The sequence below is a fragment of the Netta rufina genome, assembly GCF_964035555.1.
Source record: "Netta rufina genome assembly, chromosome: 2".
NCBI classification, from domain to species: Eukaryota; Metazoa; Chordata; class Aves; order Anseriformes; family Anatidae; genus Netta; species Netta rufina.
The window spans coordinates 120,653,967-120,676,121 of NC_140124.1; the positions used below are offsets into that span (position 1 = coordinate 120,653,967).

Consider the following 22,155-nt stretch of genomic DNA (forward strand, 5'->3'; position numbering starts at 1 on the left):
CTTTGAGGTAGTGATTATTACAGTAAATTAGTCATCTATTTTTTACACAGTAGGTTGTAAACTTGTTGCCATAAACACTTGTGGAGCCATATTGTACCAGCAGGTTCATACATGGGTTAGACAAGTTACAGCCAAGACTTCTAAAAACAGATACTAAAGAGAACAGCTAGAGATGTAGCCTCTAGCACTCCTAGCCCAACCACCATGGATGACTGAGGAGTACAACACAGAAAGAGGTCAGGCTCATGTGCTCTCCTCAGGCAGTGTCTCTTATTGCCACTGCTAGAGACAGAATACGGGATGGATCATTTGTTTGACCCAGCAGGGTTTCCATTAGGTTCCCATCTTCAGAATCTAGGTGATATCTAGAACTTCATGACAAATGACAGAAAAGGTTCTGTCATTAGGGATTTACAGGCTGAAATTAGGTAGGTGATCTAATGAAAGATAATAATACTATAACATCTCCCAACAACAGGTCACAAGGGCTCACATCTTTTCTCCTCTGATAAGTACCTTGCATGCACATTTAAATAAATAGATGTCAACATTTGTCTAAATACTTGGAAGCCAAGTCAAATGAATTCTTCTGCAGAAGAGGAAAAATGTAGCTCATATGGGGTCTGGATAAGTGAACGAACAAAGGATTCAGAAAGGGAAATATTACCAAGGAATCAGTAAGACCTAAGTGTGCTTAGCAAAGCGTTCCTTTCAAATTGTGGTTTATCCTATGCATTCATGAGGTTTTCTGAACTCTTCAGCCTTCTGTTCACTTTTTTTTTTTTTTAATTTGCCATTAGATGAAAATCTCAGATAACAGAAAAAAATGGCTAAAAATGTATGAACATTACAAAAACTTGAACTCTAAAAGGGACAGTCCACAGCCAGCATGGCCTGTAACTCCTGTTATTAATGGAAATCAGATGTGCACAGGGGAAATACCTCAGTGCTTTTACAAGTCTTGAAACTACCAGTGTAACACCTGTGTACACTAACAACTTCACAGCTGTGCACATGTATCTTACCAGTAGCTAACAGCCAGGCAGACTTACTAGATCAATGGTCTGTACTTTGGTAACCTTCAGTTTTACATTGATTTGAGAAGGCCATATTGATTTGGGACATTGGTTTGAGAGTGCATACTCACAAGGGGTGCCAGCCTCTGATGAAAACACAACCATAAGTTTTTTTAAATTGGCAGCTCACTTTAGTGTGGTTCATTCCGAGTGCGCACAAGCTGCAGCAGGAAAGATGTTGTTCAAGTTGTTAGCTAATGTGTTGATGCTCAGCAGTTATGATGTTTCTGTACAACCAGAATGAGTCATCTATGCTGCTGATTGTCAGGGCTGGCTTGGAGTGCCAGACAGTGCATGTTTTTACAGAAATATTATAAGATTGTGAGAAACTCTTTAGCATAATAATAATAATAATAGGAAGGAAGGAAAAAAAGTACTTTGGAGCCTTTTAACCTTCCAGCTGTATATCAAAGAATTGTAGTGGCAACTTAGTCAGAATAGGATGAACTGAAAACTCACAAAGGCAAACGATAAACTACTGATAAAGTTGATTTATTCTGTCAACAAATGGAGAGACTGTCCTTCATGGGAAGAATTAAGAAATTATTCCAGGCAGCAGAGTGAACCCCACAGAATGGTTATTCTGTATGGAACGAATCCTGAGAATCCTCTCAATTTTTACCCATTCTTCACTCAACTAAAAGATTTTTGGTCCTAGTCCTGATGTCCTTGCTCAAGAAAAACATACGCTGACATTAACTAGGGGCCTGTCTCAAATCAAGACTGCTTCAAAAATTAATAAGGACCTGAGATTCTGGCTTTAAAATCAATAAACAAATGAAAACCCTACCCTTTAATTGGTTCCTTTCTGTACCACATAAACGTCTTTTATACCTAGCTGAAAAGAAAAGGCCTGAGATGGTAGAGTTTTACACAGCATCGGTCACTAGGATGACAGATTCTGGCAAGAATTAGGGTCACTCTGTATGACCTAGCATTAGTTCTGGAAGCTAGTTTCTCTCAATAAAAAAGGTGTTACAAGAACATGTACATTCTTCCTCCATCTATGGTATTGGCTGCTCTGCAGATCTTTGCAGGGTGCTACACTCACTGGGAACAAAAATGATCTTCTAAGCTCTGTTGCTGGTCTTACTCTATTTCTAATTAAGAAACTTAAAACCATAGAATCACAAGATAATTTAGACAGGAAGGGGCCTCTGAAGGCCAGCTGATGCAACCCTCCTTTCCCCATGCAAAGCAGCTGCAACTTCAAAGTCATCCACTAATTCAAAGTTGGATCAGATTGCCTGTCCAAGTTTTGCATATCTCCAGGGATGGAGATTCCCCAGCCTCCCTGGATAGCCTGCTCTGTCTCCCTCATGGTGAAGAACTTTTTCTCCGTACTTAATCAGCATCTCTCTTGCTGCAACCTAACCCCTCTTGCCCTTTCACACTTCTCAGAAGAGCCTGGTCCATCTTCTCTCTGGTCAGGAAGCCAGGCATGAAGTGCCCACAACTGCCAGAACAATGACTCTTGATTAACTCTCAAATGATGACTCTTTCTCAGACCCTGTCAGTGAACATCACCTAGTGAATGCCTAAGTTTCACCTAAGTTTACTTTCACCTGAGCTTACTTAACTCTTGCAATGTCAGAAAGTCACTATTGTGACTATCCCCCACTGCAACATGCTAGTGGGTCTCTGTTATACAAGTGGCAGACCAGGGCTATGTGAGACAGGCTAGTGCATTATAGGAAAATACTCTCTGAAATACACTACAGCTAATCTTTTGTTATGACATATCTGATTAACAGTCGAGGAAGAAGAAGGACCCTGTGCTCAAATGTTTCTGCTCTCTTATATCATCTTAATGCTACAAATTTGCTATAAATCTGCAAAATGTCTTGCTACCATAAGAAGTAGTTCATATATTATTGCTGCTTTCTTTATGAATACCTCTTGCTAAACTCCTGGAGCCCCAATTTGTTACTGGGATCCCTTTTAAACACTGTTCAATGTGGAATGTTTTTATCGACTAAGCTAGGCAGTTTGGACAGAAATAACAAACCCACAGTTCCTTGGAATCAAGGTACAGGTGCCGATACCAAAGTCCTCAATGGCATCAGAAGCAGGTCATGCAGCAGACTTACACCTGATAAAACCACTGGCAGCTGGGGCAGCAGGAGGCAAGATGAAACATCTACATAACCTGGGTGTAGGTCCTGCCTCAGCAACCACAGCCAATTTTGTAAGGAGCTGTGACATGGGGAATCACTCTGTTCAAGAGGCTCCTGTTTGTGCTCTATACACAAGAGAAGACCATCATTTTTAAATAATCCTGCTTCAGATCTGCACGTTAAACTATTAAAACATCAAACTATGACACTATCATCACTAGGCTTACTTGAATGCATGCTGCTTTTGCAATCACCCACTGTACTTTTTTTCTAATCCATATACTCTTGCTCTTCACTAAGGAGCTAGGTATTCCAAAAGATTCTCTCTGCAGTGCATGCTGCATCAAGAGTAAATGAGTCTGTTGGAAAGCTTTTTTCTCTGGTCAGAACTAGGTTACACAGGTATTTCTGGTTAGCTGTGCAACTAGCAACTACAAGCTCCCAAAAAGTCTGCTTAGTCCAGTAATACTACAGGCCAAGAATTTATCTCAAGGTTAGAGATATATTATTGCTCTCCTATCTTCTTGATCCTTATTTCAATTCATAGGGGGTGTTCTTTAAAAGACCAACAGGTGAGTAGTGCATCACCACGTTTTAAGTAGAGTTGCATCTAAAACATGTTAGTCTGGAAACATCATAGTATCTCTTTTTGTCATATTTCTGTCACTGCTGAGAAAGACAGTGGCATTGAAACATTGTTTTGAATCCACGTATATGCCACCTCAGTGATTACCTCTTAAGGTAAATTAAAGCAGCTTTAGAGCTCATAGAATCATAGACTATCCCTAGTTGGAAGGGACCCATAAAGATCACAAAATCATAGAATGGTTTGGGTTGGAAATGACCTTAAAGATGCTGTGGGCATCTTTAAAGATGCCATAGGCAGGGACACCTTCCACCAGACCAGGTTCCCCAAAGCTCCATCCAACCTGGCCTTGAACACCTCCAGGGATGGGGCATCCACAGCTTCTCTGGGCAGCCTGTGCCAGTGCCTCACCACCCTCTGAGTGAAGAATTTCTTCCTAACATCTAACCTAAATCTACCCTCTTTTAGTTTAAAGCCTCTTTGTTCTATATCATTGAGCCCAACTCCTGGCTCCACACAGAACTACCTGAAAATCAAACCGTATGTCTGAGAGCATTGTCCAAACAGGCTGACAGGCTCAGTGCTCTGACCACTGCCCCGGGGAGCCTGTCCCAATGCCCGACCACCCTCTGGTGCAGCACCTTTCCCTAACCCCCAGCCTGACCCTTCCCTGTCCCAGCTCCATGCCATTCCCTCGGGTCCTGTCGCTGTCCCCAGAGAGCAGAGCTCAGCGCCTGCCCCTCCACTTCCCTCATGAGGGAGCTGCAGGCTGCCATGAGGTTTCCCCTCAGCCTGTTCTGCTCTGGGCTGAACAAACCAAGGGACCTCAGCTGCTCCTCATACATCTTCCCCTCTAGACTTTTCACCATCTTCATAGCTCTCCTTAAGACATTCTCCAATAGTTTTATGTCCTTTCTTATGCTGTGGTGCCCCAAACTGCACACAGTCCTTGAGGTGAGGCCTCACCAGTGCAGAGCAGAGCAGGACAACCCCTTCCCTTGACCAGCTAGCAGTGCTGTGCAGTTGGCCCTGTAAGCTGCCAGGGCACACTGCTGGCTCATGTTCAACTTGACATTGACCAGAACCCCTCAGGTCCCTTTCTGCAGGGCTGCTCTCCAGCCTCTCATCCCCCAGTCTGCACATACAGCTGGGGTGGCCCCATCTCAGGCGCAGAATCTGGAACTTGTTCCTGTTAAATTTCATGCAGTTGGTAAGAAAGCAGCTGCTCTGATATCTACTGTAGAGCTTAACAATCATTCTCCTGGACTCACCCAGGTTTATTAAAGATCAGTACACTCCCGCTCCACTCACAACATGCCATAAAAACTGAGGAGGGAACAGTACAAATGGGAAACTCTGGATTTCTAGCCAGGGCCAATATAAAGTCCTTTCCCTGGTCTGAGAAGGATGAAATGAAGCTGAGGATTTCAGCTAGTAATAATGGATAGCAACACAGCCTAGACATACTTTGATTATGCATATTTAAAAAAAAATGCATAAACTATATCACATAAAGAAAAAATGTGGAAAAACTGTGCCTTTCTATTATACATGTGCATAAGAATTTATGAGTTGATACTTGACTTGGCACTGAATTGTTTCAGGAAGCAATTGACTAAGCTGCTGGCAGTGACCATAACACACAGTAATTAAGTTCCAAATCCTCACAAGGGGACCGAACCAAGGATATGACCAGGGCACACAGCTTCAAGAAAAGTGATTAAAAAAAGTAGAAAGTTAGTTATTAACAGCCTGAAGGAGAGGTTTCGGAAATTAAAGTTAATGGAAATGATACAGAAGCTGTTTGAAAATATCAGAAAAAGTGGGAGTACATTTATATACTCTGTACCATGAAAAAAGACGCAAAACCCCATGAAATATAAAGCCTGCATGGTTAAACATTACAGTTCAGTCAAGGTAAATACATTCCTTTAAAAAAGCAAATGCAAGTAAAAACAAATGACTGCATTATGAACTCTGGGCAAAAGCAAGAAGAAGAGGAGAAAGAGAAAGTAGACAAGGGAGCTAGGATATTAATCAGTGAACTTGGTTTATGCTTGTAGACTTGAATTTTTCAAGGCTTCTGTCATGGATAGGTGCCAAAATGCCACTGAATTTCAGTAGGAATTAAATCATCTTTATCATTTCATACATAGATTATTGTCATAACAAAGACATAAAGGGAACTCTGTGCCTATCTTTGAAAGCAATGCTGAGGTCAGTGCTAAGGAAGAAAGACAGGCTGGAAGCAGTGCCAAGAAACACAGATGACAACACTGTTAAGTAAAAACCCTCCTGAATAATATAATGTAGGAGAAGGAAAAGCTAAACTTCTGTTCAACTTCTGCTTGTTATAATTTATTGAAAATCTAAAAACTTAGGTCTAGTCTGTGACTTAACTGTAAGGTTCTGGGTATGTACAGAACAAGATAACATTCCCTGAACAAAGAAGTCTGCAATCTAAAATTAGACAAATTAGGTGGAAGCAACAAATTGGCGTAGAGTAGAGTACAAGGTATGCTGGAGACTGTGTTTAGACAACCCTGCAGTCACAGTGTGAGATACAAAGTGTCTCAGGCCAAAAGCAAAATTCATGCCTAAAACATTCAGAATAAATGCTCGGCTGGGACATAAGCTAGTCCAGAAGAACCCTTGCTGACTGTGCTCTTCTCTCCATGGACACCTTTGAAAGAGGATTGAACTGTAATGTCACTGTAAAAAAAAATATTTTAGTTAGATTGTATAAGGAAGGGTTGCAAAGACCTTCCAAAATCTGTTCTCTTTCCAAAAAGCCAGCCCAGCAACAATTACCTAGACAACAAAAATAGATTGCAAAAGTTGTCCAGGCAATTGTGCAGCATACCTTCAGGCATGCCACTGGAAAGACAAAGCATAATGGGACTGTAGGATTGTTTACAGCATCTCAGGAAATGCCCTAGCAGTCACTGTGGCAAATCCCTTGGGCTACAGAAGTATCTACCACATTAGTGAACCATACTGAAAAAGAACAATAAAAACATTGCAACATCTAACATTAACCAGGCTTCTGTGTTCCCTTTGAAGAGTCTGATAACATGCAGTAGCCTCATTTCATGTGAGGAAAACAATTGCTGGACAACTGAAACAACAAAATTAACAGCAGGAAGTACACATGTATATGGAGAGATTCAAAAGACCACAGCTATGAAAAGTAATCTAAAAAGAAAAGCAATGGCAACAACAACAACAACAAAAATCCACCTGAGTGCTCTTCTTTCTGTTCTGTCAAAAGAAGCTAAAAGGCTAAGGGAAAAAAACATTTAACCTTAATAAAAAGGCAAAAAATGGGTCAAATCTTGTGTCCCTCTTCGAACTAAGGATGTGCCAACTTGTCACAGAAAGGCTTCATTTCCAAGGTTAGGAAAAAGGAAGCAGCACAAGGAAGACACAAATCCCCAGAAAGTTTTGCAAACCTCACCTAGGCCCCTTTTGTCTAGGCATTGACCAGAAGGCCAAAGTATCTCCTCAACAGCTCACAGAGGCTACTGAAATGTGGCATTAGCTTGTCTGGTTTTTAGGAAAACCATTGGCAAAGCATCAAAGGGTATAGGGGAAACTGAGGGCACTATAATTTGTATTTACTTTTTCTTCCTGCTTGAAAGCACAAGCACTGCTTATTTCTATTGGCATGCAGAGGAAATTAAAAGAAAACAGGAATTAATAAAAAATGAACGTTTTTCCAACCTCAGAAAAAATTATACAGGCTAAGAAAAGGAATGAAAAAGGCAGAACACCCTTCTATATTGCTGACTTTCAGTATGAACCCAACCAGTACGTAAATGAAAAGCTACATAGTCCTCACAGACAGATTCATAGGTCAAGTTCTTCACTGTGCCAAGTTTCTGCTCGGTGTGTGAAGCAAGGAGCACCACAGAAGGTCATTGTTCCCTGACACCACATCTGGCCCCAGCAAACACGTAGGCTGAGGTGCCCCAGCTCTGCCCTTACCTGTGCTTACAGGAGCAAATACACATTCAAGCCTTTCTTCTTCCTTCCCCTGAAGGCCAGGAAGGAAAAAACAAGGATTTTAGCACAAGACCCTCCATCCTGCTGTTAGACTGGATTGCTGCCAACCTGTGTGGGTGTACATGTGCGTCTGCATGTGCTTTTACATCTCCATAGCTGGAAAGTGCGAAGCTTGGTAGAAAGGAACTGGACCTTGATGAATAGTTGATGATATTACAGGCAAGCAATGCCAACAACACAGAAAACACAAAGTGGTGGAGGTTAAGTGGTTAATTCTGGAAGTGTTATTTATATGACTAGGCATTTAATATAGGCATGCCCAATTCCACAAAGTGTTGGCTGCAATCTGTTGTCCTGGATTTAAAACCAGACTGTTTGTATGTGGAAGGATTTAAATCACGGATTTAATTTTCAACAATAGATTCTCTAATGAAGGCAGAATAAATTAAAAAATAATACTCTTTCCCTCCTATTTATTAAGTTTTATTAATAACTGATTTGAATCCTGTGGTTCTGCATGTTTCAAAGCTAAGGGTCTCTCTAAAAAGATGAGAATCTGTGGCTGCATATTATCATTTCAAATTATAAGCCTGGCTGTTTTCCAGTGAGCAGTTGCTCATCCATACTACACTCCTCTTGGAAACTGAGTCGGTTGTGTGTTTTTTTTCCATAGCATCAGCTATGCTTTTATTAGAATAATAACCCTTGTAATGCATATCCAAGTTTTCTCCTGAACTGTACATTTGCACATTGCATAATGGTATTATACTTCTCTTCAGTCCCCTAGCTGCACTGACTCCCAAAATGTTGTCGAGCTTTAATTGTGCCTCACTCCAGTTCCTTACATGGCTTAGTGCTGCCACCTTAGATGGTAGGAATAAGCAGTGAGGCTGTCTCATTGGCAACAGTGTGGTCCACATAGCAAGGCATCAGATAGCCCTGTGGTTTAATTGCTGAACTGGGATTTACAACCTAAATTAGCTATTTTGGTACTGTAGTGTCTCAAAGTCTCTCTAGAATTTGATGATCTAGGAATTATGAGTCAGTTCTCCATCAGTCCTGAAAAAGACATGCGTGACCAAGGCCAAATAATTTAATCCCTCTGAACTTGTTTTGTACCAGTTCATTGGCAAGAGCGGAACTTGCCTCCCTCACGCTGATGTTTCAAGTATTACATTATTTGTGCTTGTGAAGCACTCAGGCATGACAGTAAATACTTGTGGAAGCCTTCAAAGGTCTTCAGCTCTTAGATGAGCTTCAAGTTTTATCCATTACCTCTTGAGAGCCATATGTGTACCATTAACACACATAACAACAAAAAAAAAGGGGGGAAGTTGGGGGGGGGGCGGACTAAGCTCATGTCAGAAAGCTATTGTCTCTCTCACAGAGTATTTACTCATACTGGGGCCAACCTAGGAACCGGTCCTGACATCAGCATGCAGCATGGAAACGGGGGAAATGAGGAATCTCCTTTCCCAGCTTCTTCCACAAGTGACAGATCTTAGACAGAAAAACAGTTAGGCACAGGAGTTAGGGCAAAGTGCCAAGGCACCAAGAAATTGAGGCAAGACATAAAGCAGAGTATCAGCAATGATCATGGTAGAAACTTTAAAATTACGTAGAACCAAATCAAAACAAGTCAAGGGCAGACAGCCAAGGAAACCAGCAGAGAAAAGACGTGTGTGCTGAAACCTGGGCTTAAATCCTTTTCAGAAGTCCCACCTTCTAAGTGACTACACAAGCTCTTCTCCCACAGCAGAGTGAAAACATCAGTAACTATCTTTTAATGTTGGGAATGGGGTTTCCAGTAAAGGATGTCACAGCAGCAGTCTTTATATGAGTAGAAGCACTGTGACCAAGACAGTTCTGTGAGAAAGTAAAATAATGAGAAGGCAAAGCAGTATTTCAGCTCAAGGAGTGGAAAAGTTTCACATATTTTAACAAAGTCTCAGAGGATGTACTGCCTCCACCCCAGACAGGGATTGCTGAGAGCTATTTTGCCTTCAAAGCTCCTTGCCTCCCTTAGCGAGGATGCAGTGCCACCAAGCTTGATTCACTTCTCACTTTCTTCTCATTCTCATTTCCTTCACTAAATTCCATCCGCCTGCAACATGTCTCCCTAGAAGAGTTCTTCCTATTTTGCTCAGTCATTTGTAGTTTGGACCATTTAGTTCTTGAAATTCTCCATCCTGGTACAAGTTAGAAATCACAGCCTATTGCACCTGCCCCTTCAAAAGTTTTAGATGTGTGTGAGCAGTGAAGCCACAACACACAACTGACTGCAAGTAAGACAACTCCTAAAAGAGAAACGAAAGAATAAAGCTTCATTATAGACTGTTAATGCCACTCTTCTTTGACCCGATGTCTGGCAGCTTATATGTCTTTCACAACCAATTAATAAATTGCAGATTTCACACAGAAGGAAAAATGACATTTACTACATCTGATCTTCCTGATCATTAAGATCTTCCACAGAGCTTAACTGAGCGTTTCTCGGATGCTAGCCAAGCTAAAAGCATTTGTGGCAGCACATCAGTCCATTTCTGCACCTGTTATTTCCATGAATTCACAATTCGAAGTGCATAGATGTATTTCCTGGTAAATTCCAACTACATGTGACTGAGCAAAACAAGGGCCAACCCAAGCTCATATTGACAAATTACCTAGAAACAAAGTATACTTCAGAGACTGCATGTGCCTATTTGGGTCAAATTAACCCTCAACCATAATAAAAATATAATACTGGAAGAGCCTAGCAACTAGCAATCTCAAGAGTCATAAGATGCCCATGTGTGCTTTTACAACGATAGTAATCTTGTTTTTATCTTCTTGTCAGTTTTCATTTAGCATACGGGGAGGGAACAGAGACCTCCCAGCTTTGTACCACTATAAAAAAAGCAAACAATAGTCACATCAACTAGGGTACCACGGAGTGTATGGGATATACAAAAGCACAAAAAATACTTAAGCACCTGCACGTATGGGGCTAGGGTCACACAATACAATTCAGTGACAGCCCTGGAATTGGTCCTAGGACCAATTTTGCCCATGGAGTGCTGTGTAATGCTAAGTATTATTATTATGCTTCTAAAAAGCACCTGCATAATGGGCAAAAAAATCTGTTTCTCTGTAAATCAGTGCAGATTTGAAAATCAAAACTGAATACATCTGCTTATATTTGATATCTGTGTGATTTTTCTGTGGTTTTCCACAATTTTGTCCTCAAAAAAATAAATAACATTCAATGGGCATGTCTAATTTGAACTATAATTAATCTGTTATTCATAACCTGTCAGGGATATAGCTCTACAGCTCCCTACAACTTCCTGAGGAGAGGAAGCCCAGGGAGGTGATGGTCTCTTCTCTCTAGTAGGCAATCACAGGATACACAGGAACAGCACAAAGATGTGCAGGGGAAGGTTCACACAGGGCCTTACGGACTATTTCTTTACCATGAAGGTTGTCACACACTGAAACAAGCATCTTAGCGAGGTGCTTCATGCCTGTCGGTGTTCAAGAGATATTTGGAGAACACCCTCAATAACATGCTTTAGCTTTTGGGTAGCCCTGACGTGGTCAGGCAGCTGGACTTGGTGATGTTGGAAGGTCCATCCCAACTGAACTGAACTGCACTGAACTGTTCTATCACCAGAATAGTTTTGTTAGTTTTTAGTCATATATTGCCACATTTCACAAAGCCTTTGCAAGATTGCTGCTTTTATTTTTTTCTTTAAACAATAAAATATTATGTCTTACATAACGTTGTTTGGCACAGTTATAGGCATCACATTCACTGTCATTAACTATAACATGAAAGTCATCATTTTCTTATAAGAAGCACATGGCTCACAGTATTCATCTGCAATAATTTCAAAATTTAGATTTTTTTCCAAGCTATTGAGTAACAAGCTAATTTTCCACTAGAAAACTTGGAAAATTTCTAAGCAGAGTTCCAAACCTCAGCATGAAGCTACGTAAACCACTCTGAAATTTGTTCTTTTGTCCTCATCATGACTGCCTAAGCAGGATATTCTTCATTCATAGGTCTTGTGCTGCTCAGGGAAGGGGATTTATTCCTTGGTTTAAAACATTTTGTTTTAGGGTTTATGACTAGGATCATAGTCCCACTACAACTATCAGCAAAAGTTTACAGGTTTCAAGACTGAGCTCACATATTAGAAAATGCTGACATTATGGATTAAATCCTGCTTGTCATTCAAGCCTACCCAATCCCACTGCAGTTTGTAAATTTTCATGTAAAGAGGGAAAGAAAGAGATGCATATGCTTCCTATTACAATTACAAATATAGTTCTATCCTTTTAACCAAAATAATTTGCTACTCAAGCTAATAGGTAATTGAATAAAACAGACGTCAAGATTAAATAAATTTGCAAAAAATATCTAAGGTTGGCAAAGAATAAACTTCCATGTTGAAAGCACACCACTTCCTCTCAAGAAATGCCAGGAAGAAGATGCATGATATGCATGCATTTGATTTCTGAACTTTGACACAGAGAAATCCTCATGCCAAAGACTTGAGACTTGAGAGTAAAGAAGTGTAATGACAGCAGTCTAAGCCCTAAAACTGTAACTCTGATGAGATCCACAGGCAGGCACCATTTCGCATGAACAAAGGAAAACTTAATGGCTTACATCGGACAGAGGTTATGATATGTTTTTGAATTATATATAACCACATTGCAGCAGGTATTTCAGTAACTCTGAAAGAGACTACAGAATGAATTAGTCTGCTCTTCATTGCACAACAGAAAGGAGCATCTTTTTTCCTGTACAAAACTGATTCTGGTCCTTCGGGCAACTGAATTTTCTTCCATTCTACTCAAAAACTGTAAGACAGACAATAATACAGTTTTTAATCTTCCTGCGGATCTTGGAAACATTTTTTAAATGATTTTCTGCCAATCCTCTTCCACTGAGAGCTTTCACATGGCTCACAGCTAATATAATCCTACATTTTAAAGGGGATGGATTACAGAGAATTATGTTCCTTGTCATATACAAGCACTGAAAGGAGCCTTTTTATTTTCTCAGTTCAAGATCTATTTCAGAGCAGCAGCCTGAAAACAACTGTTTCCTTATGTTCAGATTATGCTTTTGGTCACGCCACCACTTGAATAAATAAGAGAAGGAGACACCTTGAAGGCATATTTTTCCTTGTTTCCCTTCACTTCAGAAGCCATAAAAACTTTTTTTTTTTTTTCATAATTTTTTTTTTTGTTGATGTCATCTGATGGTTCTCTTTTTCCTGCTGTCCTTTCTGTCTTTTTTGGACTGTAAATTGATTAGACCCAGCACTACAGTATGCTATGTCTATAAACAGATCAGATACAGTGGGACTCCATTTTTAGGTGCCCCTATACTAACCTTGTTAATAAGGACGTATGCATTGATGGCTAGGATGAGTAGTAATTTGCTATTCTTGTCTCTCTTTGCCTCCCTTCTGTACAGCAAAGGTAAGGAAGGGAGTCAGAGCTTCATTAGTTCATTTGTTCCTCCTCCTTCTCTAATCCATACTCTTGGCCTGAAGGAAATAAAGACATGGAATACTTCCTCTCTTTTTTATACCTAAATAATGTTCAGGTAACTCATATGAAGGTACAAGCGTGGGTTTTACTGCTTCATGGAAATGTGTACTGCAAAGCACGATTTAACCTTTGGTACCTTGTTCCATTTGCTAGCAAGAAACAGTCTCTCAATGTTAAGACCATTATTAAAAACTTAACCGGTGGCCAAAGGGCAAATAACACTGTTTATGTGCAGTAAAAGTACTTGGTGAGAGTAATTTCTGGAGAAGGTTGCACAATGTCTCCTTCCAATTTTTGTCCAAAGGGTTAAGAACAGCCTTTGTGTTCTTGTTTTCATGAAACAAAGAGAGGAGTATTGTATTGATACATAGAGCACTCTGCTCCTCCTTTGTTTAAAAAAGATGTGTTACAGTGTTTCCTTTTGACAACTATTTATTTTTTTGTCCTGCTTTCCTCACTGATCGCAAACACAGATGTTTCAGTGAAAATGATAACACTTGTGTATTATCGTCAACATTCTGATTTCTTCAGTCAAGAAAGGTGAAAAACATATATTTGCTGAACTTCAGACAATAATAACATCATTTGTATAACTCAGCTTCCAAGTCACATAAACAACATTTTTCTACAGTGTGAATTATTTCAAGAAGCTGTTTGAGAGTTTACATAAGTTTAGTAGTCAAACCTATTTCACCAGGAACCTGTATATCCTAGCCATGTCCAGAGGTCCCAGCTGTCTGGTAAGAAATGATAGGTTGTTGCACTAAGAGACACAGGGTATTACCTAACTAATATAGGATATTGCTTAATTTCCATAAAAGCTGTTGTGGTATCAAAGGTGAAGACACTAAGGAAGTAACTGTAGAGTTTTCTTCCAAACTTTGAAAAATAATACTTTTTTAACAGCATCCTTTACAAAGATCATTACATTGATAATCTGAAGCTGTTCCACAACTATCCAGTCCAATAAATAATAAAGTAATAAAATAATAAAATAAAGCCTTCAGTCTTCAGCTCTAAAAACAAGACAGCTGCTCCAGTCAATAAATAGTCCTAGATAGTTACCTCAAATAGATATCTTTAAACTAAAAGTTGCTACACTGATTTCTGCCCCGGTTTTATAATAGTGTAATGAAGTATATAATCTGGACCTAGTTTCTTGTGTTAATGTGCTCACTTAAACCAAGCACGTAGGTTTTCATATTACTGCTCATCTACTTGGCTTGTCTTCCTCCCACAAAGGGAGGATGGTTTAAAATACTTATCATTTGCTTTGTAAATTCATTTCTAGTCTGTTAGGAAAAATGTCCTGCTAGATTTGTTCCACTGGCAAAAGATCCAAACTTACATGCTTGGTGCTCAATATATTTATAGCCATGCATTTGTTCACAAACAACTTATTATAAAACCTATAAATCAAGCTTATTTTGCATTTAGAATATGAAGAATAAACTCCCTTTGAATGTTTGTATATATCCAAAATAAGCATCTATCACCATCTATGTTCAGTAACTAACAAGCCCAGTGAAAATCAAGTCCAATATGTGTTCAGAATATGCTGACTTCCAACATCCGCATAAACTAATGCTAATATTAAAAATTAATAAATAGATTTCCTGGTCTCCTGACAAAAACAATTGTTCTCCACAAAAGCAACTAGGTGGGGCAACCCTTAAAACATAAAGAGAAGATAACTCATTTTGGAGTCTCAGATACGCTACTTCATTAGGGGTCATAAACACCTGTTTTACTATTGCTCAAGTCTAGTATTTGATTTGGACAATTTCAGCTGGTTTTAATACAGCAGCTCTTCATGGACAAAGCAAAAGGAACTGCAACTCATCTGTCAACGAGACCACGCTGTGCTTTTTTACAACATGGGACAGAAGATGATGAACTTGCTCAAACAATATACCTGTGTGTGCCACTGGATATGATGGTAGCAGCTATTTTCTGCCAGAAGAATTAATATGCATAAGGATGTTTGCAAAGTTAAACATTCATACTGCATTTAAAGTGTATTATGAGTCCATTTTTTCTACTACAAACTTCTTGGTTTTTTAATTCTTTCTTGAGTATCAGAGCCTAGCTGAAAGTTGTTTAGAAGCAAGAGACAGGATAACACCAGCTTGCTCATCTCTAGATGATGTTCTTCAATACTGCCAGAATTCTGTTTGTGCAGCTGCCATGCTGCTTTCTGAGTAGATGAAGAATGAAACCCCTTTATGACTGATTAAGTTTGTTAGTTTGCATCTCTGGGTCAAGTGTATTTTCCTTGGGATTGAGATGCTGCAGTTTCTGCAGATATTATTAATCTGTTCCTATATACCACCAAGACTGTTCGCTATCCTTTATAGAGAAGGAGACAGAAGGCTTGTCCAAGTACAGTTTTCGACATAATTCATAGCAACATTTCTTGACCACCACATGCTGAATCAGTCCTGAGGAACAGCACAGGGCAGGGCTGTTTCATAATGAGCAAGATACTTCCTACTTCATGGAAACACTGCAGTAGCCCAGAGGTCTTGCCCGTACGAACTTTATTGTATATATTATGCCAGGTAACCAGGATGCAGAGGTGAGTTCTCCGCTTTCCTTTTGGTTGATGAGCCTTTGCTGTTCAATTAACTCTCCTGAATTGCTGGAACCTGCCTGAAATCAAACTGCAAAGCCTGTATGAGTGACTTTATATCTGGGCTTTTGTGACGGACCAGTGCAAAATAGCAAACATCAGAAACCAGAATCTGACCCACGACTCTTAAAGAAAGCATCTGAACAACCCTAAAAATTACATTGATGGCATAAGCCCACATGGTTTTTACACTTATGTCTGCCATAGATACTCTAATACTTTTTATAACCTTTTCGATAAAGCAATTCTATTCCAACAGTCTGGCACTCACAAATAACACTGCAATAAATTTCCTAACACTGAACAACACAGAAAAAAAAAAAAAAAAAAAAAAAATATTGTTCCAGGCTCCTGTGGGATTACGATAGATATATAATGTACAAATAACTCAGAGAACTCCAAAAAAAATCATTCTTTGAAACTGACACAGTGTACAGCAAATGAAATAAAAGATGCAAAGCTGAAGTCACCAAGCATCAGGGTTGGTATCTGTTAAAGCTGGTGTTGTAACCCGTGGTCTAAGGGATACTCCAAGATATTCCTTGGAAGTGTAAGCAATGGGACCGTCGAAAGTGAAGCAGTCTGATGGATGGCTGCTGGAGGGCAGAAGGTATTGGCCCCAGCAGTTGGGTTGCCTAGGAACCCAAACTGACACCCTGTGAACAGCTGAATTTTTTCAGACCACTTTGCTTGCATTTCAATAGTTTGTGATTGAGATATTACGGAGCATGCCTAAGACTATCACATAACCTTCAGCTTTCAGGTAAGTAAAGCTAGTTTGTTAACAAATTACTATATGCTTCCTCCAAATGTTCCTAAATTGTTACTGTTTGCTATGGAAACATTTCCAGTGGCCATCTATAGCTATTAGTCTCCATTTATAGCTATTAGTCAAGGTGACACAGGAAGTGTTGAAACAGCAGATCTTGTTAGAACACTAATATTATTAAGACAGAAGTTAATTATTCTGCAAGTTAACTTTATGACCAATTAATCACACAATGGAATAAGTGCTGGAGGCATTCTATCCCAGATGCATATGCTAGTTTACCTGCACTACTGCACACCTCAGGAAGACAGCTTTTTGAAATATAAAGCAATAAAATGCTGAGCTAGAAGAAAATCTCTTTTGAACTATCACAAATTCAGGCTGTGAATGTAAATCTTCTGCATTTAAGGAGGGTTAACACAATGCGGGATCACTCTTACCTCCATGGGAAAGGCTTTAAAATTAACTGTGTGCTCAGAACCACGCTGGTTTTCTCTCCCCCAGTGAAATCGAACATCGTGTAGTTCAAACTCATGTCCTCGAGGTAACGGCCCACCTATTAACACTGGGAAAGAACACAAATGATAACAAACTTGGCTTTCCAAGCAGACAATCCACTGAATATATTCTCCAAATACAATGGGGAGATGGCTGCAGGCTTCTTTATTATCAACTGTGTGAGAGAGAAAAGTAAAGTTGACAGACATGGCATCATGAGTGATAGTGGTGGTAGGGGGATGGTTGGACCAGATGACCTTGGATTTCTTTTCCAACCTTAATAATTCTAGGATCTTTACTTTTGAACTTCTGTGCAGGCACAGAATGAGAATCCAGGCAGCTACAAACAACAGTGAAAACACTGTCAGCTGCTGTCTCAGTTTTATGAGGCAGAACAGCTGGTTCATAACACTAAATAAAAATATTACACCTTTATCAGAAGAGCGAATATGGTTATTGCTGTTATCGAGACAGCAGGTATGTACTCTAAACAGATGGTGGGGGTTCTGAATTGAACTGGTCACTACCTCCAACTAGTCCAAATGCTTAATTTTCATCACCTATATTTGCTGTGTCACAGAAACTGATAGAAAACTTTTGATTGCCAATATCTTCCAAGATGAAGGAGTTAAGACATATACCACCTGTCAGGCTTATGAGATACAGAATGCCCCCATATCCAAATATAATCAAACTTAGACACAGGAGCTTATTTACTTTAAAACAGCTCGTAGGCAGCCACGACTTTTTTCCTAAGGCAGTTTTTTAAAACATTCAGAATTCTTAAAAACGTCTATCCATAATTGCAGCTCAAAGCAATCACTTTATATAACACCTTGATTCTTTTGCATTAATAGAGTGCTTCACCATAAGAATAAGTAGTATAAGCAAGCAATTTTGCTTGGATCTTTTTAACATCCAATCTACTTTTAAATTAACCAGTGGAAACCCTTTGCCCAGGGATTTGTGAATCTGCTTTGGCCCAAATATCTACACATGTTGTAAGTAACTTTCTGCTGAAATCATTGAGTACCGGTTTCTACACAGGGCTGAATTTTACTTAAGGATGTTCACAGTCTTTCTCACTCTAGCTTACAGTTCATTGACTGTGAATCCTTTACAATCTCTGACAACTGGTAGTGATTAATTGCATAACATACATCTTTAGGGAAGGACTTTTCCATAACATAAAGTTATTTTGATGCACAAACTAAGTAGCCTTAGTTATATTAAAGCAATTTAGCAATTGTGTCATATTGCAACCGTACAAACACAAAAACAAAAATACAGAACTATCAAAAAAAAAAAGAAAAATGATCAGTTACGGTTTTCATAATCAGTTGCACTGGATAAAAAAAAAAAAGTAAAATATTCTGATTAATGTTCCTTTAATGATTCTTCATAATCATTACTAATTCAACTAATCTAATAGTCATTAGCATTTCTAAAATGAAATGTCCTTAATGTAGTCATGGATCCAAATTTGCTTCTTAAACTTCCTTTATCCATATTGAACCCATACCTGTATCTATAGGGAAAATCTACAAAACTGGTGAACATTTGAGAAAACAACCAATTAAAGTATTTAGGGGAACCTGGAAGAATAAAAGAACTTGAAACTTAATTAGGTCTACTTTTTGGAAAAGCAGAGCATTTCTCTGTTCTAAAACATTGTTCCTAGATAAAGTGTAACTAGAAAAAAAAAGTTCTCTATATGATGCAGTTTTGTATCTGCAGGAGCTTCAAAGAGTTTATTTTTTAACCTAATTTATACATTGATCCCATGATAAATGAATTTCAATGCATGAAGCATGTTTATCTTCCTTTGCCTTTCATCAAATTTTGATCCTTGTCAATAGATGCAACATGTTTAATTTTGCTTTTCATCAACTTTTGATCCTTACTAGAAAACAACTCCGAAACCACCATCTGCTACACAATCCACCGAGAGAAGTCTCTCTGTTAGTAGGATATCCTCCACAGCACTTTTCAATATACAGTTCCATTATACAGTTGGTCATGCTTCTTCCACCTAATGTATAACATATGTATGATGCTCAAATTGGAAGCAGCCTGTAGAAATGTTTACAATTAAGTAATAAGAAAGACTGGGGAATTCCAGATGGACTGTGTCCTAAATTAAAGGATAAAATCAATCTCCAGGAATGACAAATTGACTTTTAATATGTACTTATTCAGTTTAATTTTTTTCCACAAATAAGTTTTTCTTTGACTGTCAACATAACAGTAGATGTTACTCTCTTCCACATTAATTGGACAAAGTTTCAAAAGCACTTAGTATTCAACAGTTCCCATTAAAATTATCTGGCTAAATGGACTTGTCATCAGAGATCCCTTGTGAGGAAGAGAAGCTGCAGGAGTTTCCGCAATCCCTGAAAATTGGCCAAAGTAGTAGGTCAAACAGAGCTTATTAACTCTTCTTCTCATCGTAGAGATAGCAAATGCTGTCCTCTCCCTCCCAAAAGTGGAAGAATTATCCCCAGTTAGAAATGGAAAACTATGTAATATGAAATCTAAATAGAAGATGAAAGTAAACCAAGATCTCCTAAATCCTAATCCCATACCTCAGTCATAAACTTTAATTCTGTTTCACATTACTCCTTATACTTCAATGCTCATCTGCCTGGCATCACACTGCATTCAAGTTTTAAAAGCAGTATTTTTCTTTTCCTAAATCTCTAATGGTTTTGCACATGCACATAAGTGTGTTTGTCCCATCTTAATAATCATTGTCACCAAGTTACAACCTACCCTTGGGAAAGGTAGGTTTTAATGAGTTGCATTTTGGCACACAAGTGGTGAGATGTGATTTGTGGTCACTCTTGTCCACTCTGCAGGAGAATCAATAACGTTCCTGATCTTGCAGGGAGAACCATGCTCCCTGAGAAAAGAGCTCTGCTACTGATGAAGGCAGTAAAACTGTCTGGAAGTACAAAACTTCTGTTCTATTGGCAATTTGCAAAAATCTGTGGAAACAAATGTTCTGTTTTGCAATAAGACATGGAACTTATCATGAAAGGGAAATTATAAAGGAAAACAACATTATTAAATAAAACAAACCCTTGTGTTTAAAAAAAAAAAAAAAGTGCAAAACTGAACTGATTCCCTCACTCCCTGCACAGCTGCAGCTTACGGGACTATTGGGATCTCAGAAGGAAACAAAAGTTGGACTGTCTCATGGTTTGACAATCTTCAGCTGTTTAAATGCCCCCAAAAGACTGTTGCTAGCTAAGATTCGTTAGACTAACTTGGATACTCTTCAAAACACATGGTAAGCACTACCACAGTGTTGGGAAGCACAAAGGATTTTCTTCTGCCAACTTTCTTGACAGTTGTCTCCTTTGCACAGAATAGCTTATCCACATAAAAGGTCTGAATGAGATACCACAATTTCACTAAACTTCAATGTGGCTTCTAGTGCTTTTCTTTTTATTGGCTTCTAGTTCTTGTTTGTTGAATGAACCCAAAAAAAAACACTTTAAGAAATGATTGCTACCTGCAATGCTACCTGCTCTTTATCAGTATTGTAAGCATGTGTAACTGGAGCGTCTTTCTTAAGCTGTCCAGTTGTGCAGTTAGCATTGACAGCCTACTCGAATGCACAGAAAAACTTTACCTTAACTTACACGGTCTTTGGACCACAGATGAATTTTGCCAGCTGTACAAAGCAGTTTGAGCATCACACTGTCTGTGCAGCAGCCTGCACTGCTTCTGACAACAGCCAGCTGTTAATGCCACTGAAACAGACGACACCACCACCGCAGGGAACCCCAAACTAGCTCTGAAGAAATCCCAGTGACCATCCATTCATTTTGGCATCAAAACCTGCAGCTCCTGCTGCAAAGCCAGCTCCTGCTCCCATTTAAGTCAGAAGCAGCACGGCAGCTGGGGCTGGCAGCAGCTCCCTCCTATGCTCCTGGACACACTTTTAAGGCAATATATGAGCTTCTAGCGCTTGCGGAAGGCCACTGGAAAAGTGTACACGGTGTCTCGCTATACCTGACTTGGACTTGAGGGCGATCTGAATGGAGTGCCCGTCGTTGATCACCTCGCAGTCGCGACAGACGACGTAGTTGGGCGACAGGCGCACGTCGAGGAGCGAGGGGTCGTACTTGGCTTCCCTGGAGTTAAGGTTGATGGGCGACTGGTACTCGCCGTTCGCCTCGGGGAAGAGCAGCCCCCACTCCACCCCTGCAGCGCCGGGAGAAGCCGTTATGTCGCGACCGGAGCCACCGCGCGGCGCGGCTCCCCCGGGCGGGCGGACAGACAGACGGACAGACAGACAGACAGACAGCGGAGCCCCCCCCGGCCACCCAAACTTTGTCCCCTCCGCAGCCCGCCCGGCCCCTCACCTTCCTCGTAGCCCCACTCGGGAGCCTCCTCCCGGCGCGGGCAGGGCTCGGCGCCCCCGAGCAGGCTCCTGTCAGCGGCCATGGGCGGCCCCGGCTCCTCCCGGAGGGGCACGGCGGGGGCTGCGCGAGGGGCGAGGCCGCCTCACGGCGCTGCGACAGCGGCGGGGACAGGGGCTGGGGCTGGGGGCGGAGGAACGGTGGCAGCCGGCGGAGCGGGGCGCGGGCAGCCAGCGCTGCCTCATGCCGCGGGGGGAGCCGAGAGAGTACGACCGCCCCGCGGCGGCCCGCCCCCGGCGGAGGGTGTGAAGGCGGCCCCCGGGGGACGCTGCTTGCCCCGGCTTCTCCCTGCCTTGGTTTCCCACAGCTCTGCCCCGGCTTTTCCCTACCCCGGGGTTGTACCCCAGCCTGTGGCAAGGGCAGGCGGGGAGAGCGCGTTCGGCAGGGGAAGGGCAAAGTCCTGCTGCGCCTGCAGGGGGACGGCCCCGGGGGCTGGGGGCTGCTGGAGGAAAGGATCTGGGGGTGCCGGGGGACGCCGAGCTGGCAGGGAGTCAG

General features: G+C 40.7%; 1 protein-coding gene across 1 annotated transcript in view; it reads right to left on the bottom strand.

The window, feature by feature from the left end:
* CA8 (carbonic anhydrase 8) overlaps positions 1-21,701 on the bottom strand; it is a 47,571-nt gene extending 25,870 nt beyond the window's left edge. The window contains exons 1-3 of the mRNA XM_084306996.1: positions 21,604-21,701; positions 21,251-21,442; positions 17,173-17,297 (exon numbers count right to left, since the gene is read on the bottom strand). Coding sequence (XP_084163122.1) covers positions 17,173-17,297; positions 21,251-21,442; positions 21,604-21,685 — 399 coding nt within the window. The 5' untranslated portion in view covers positions 21,686-21,701. The remainder of the gene's footprint in view (positions 1-17,172; positions 17,298-21,250; positions 21,443-21,603) is intronic.
* Between the last annotated feature and the right edge of the window lie 454 nt (positions 21,702-22,155).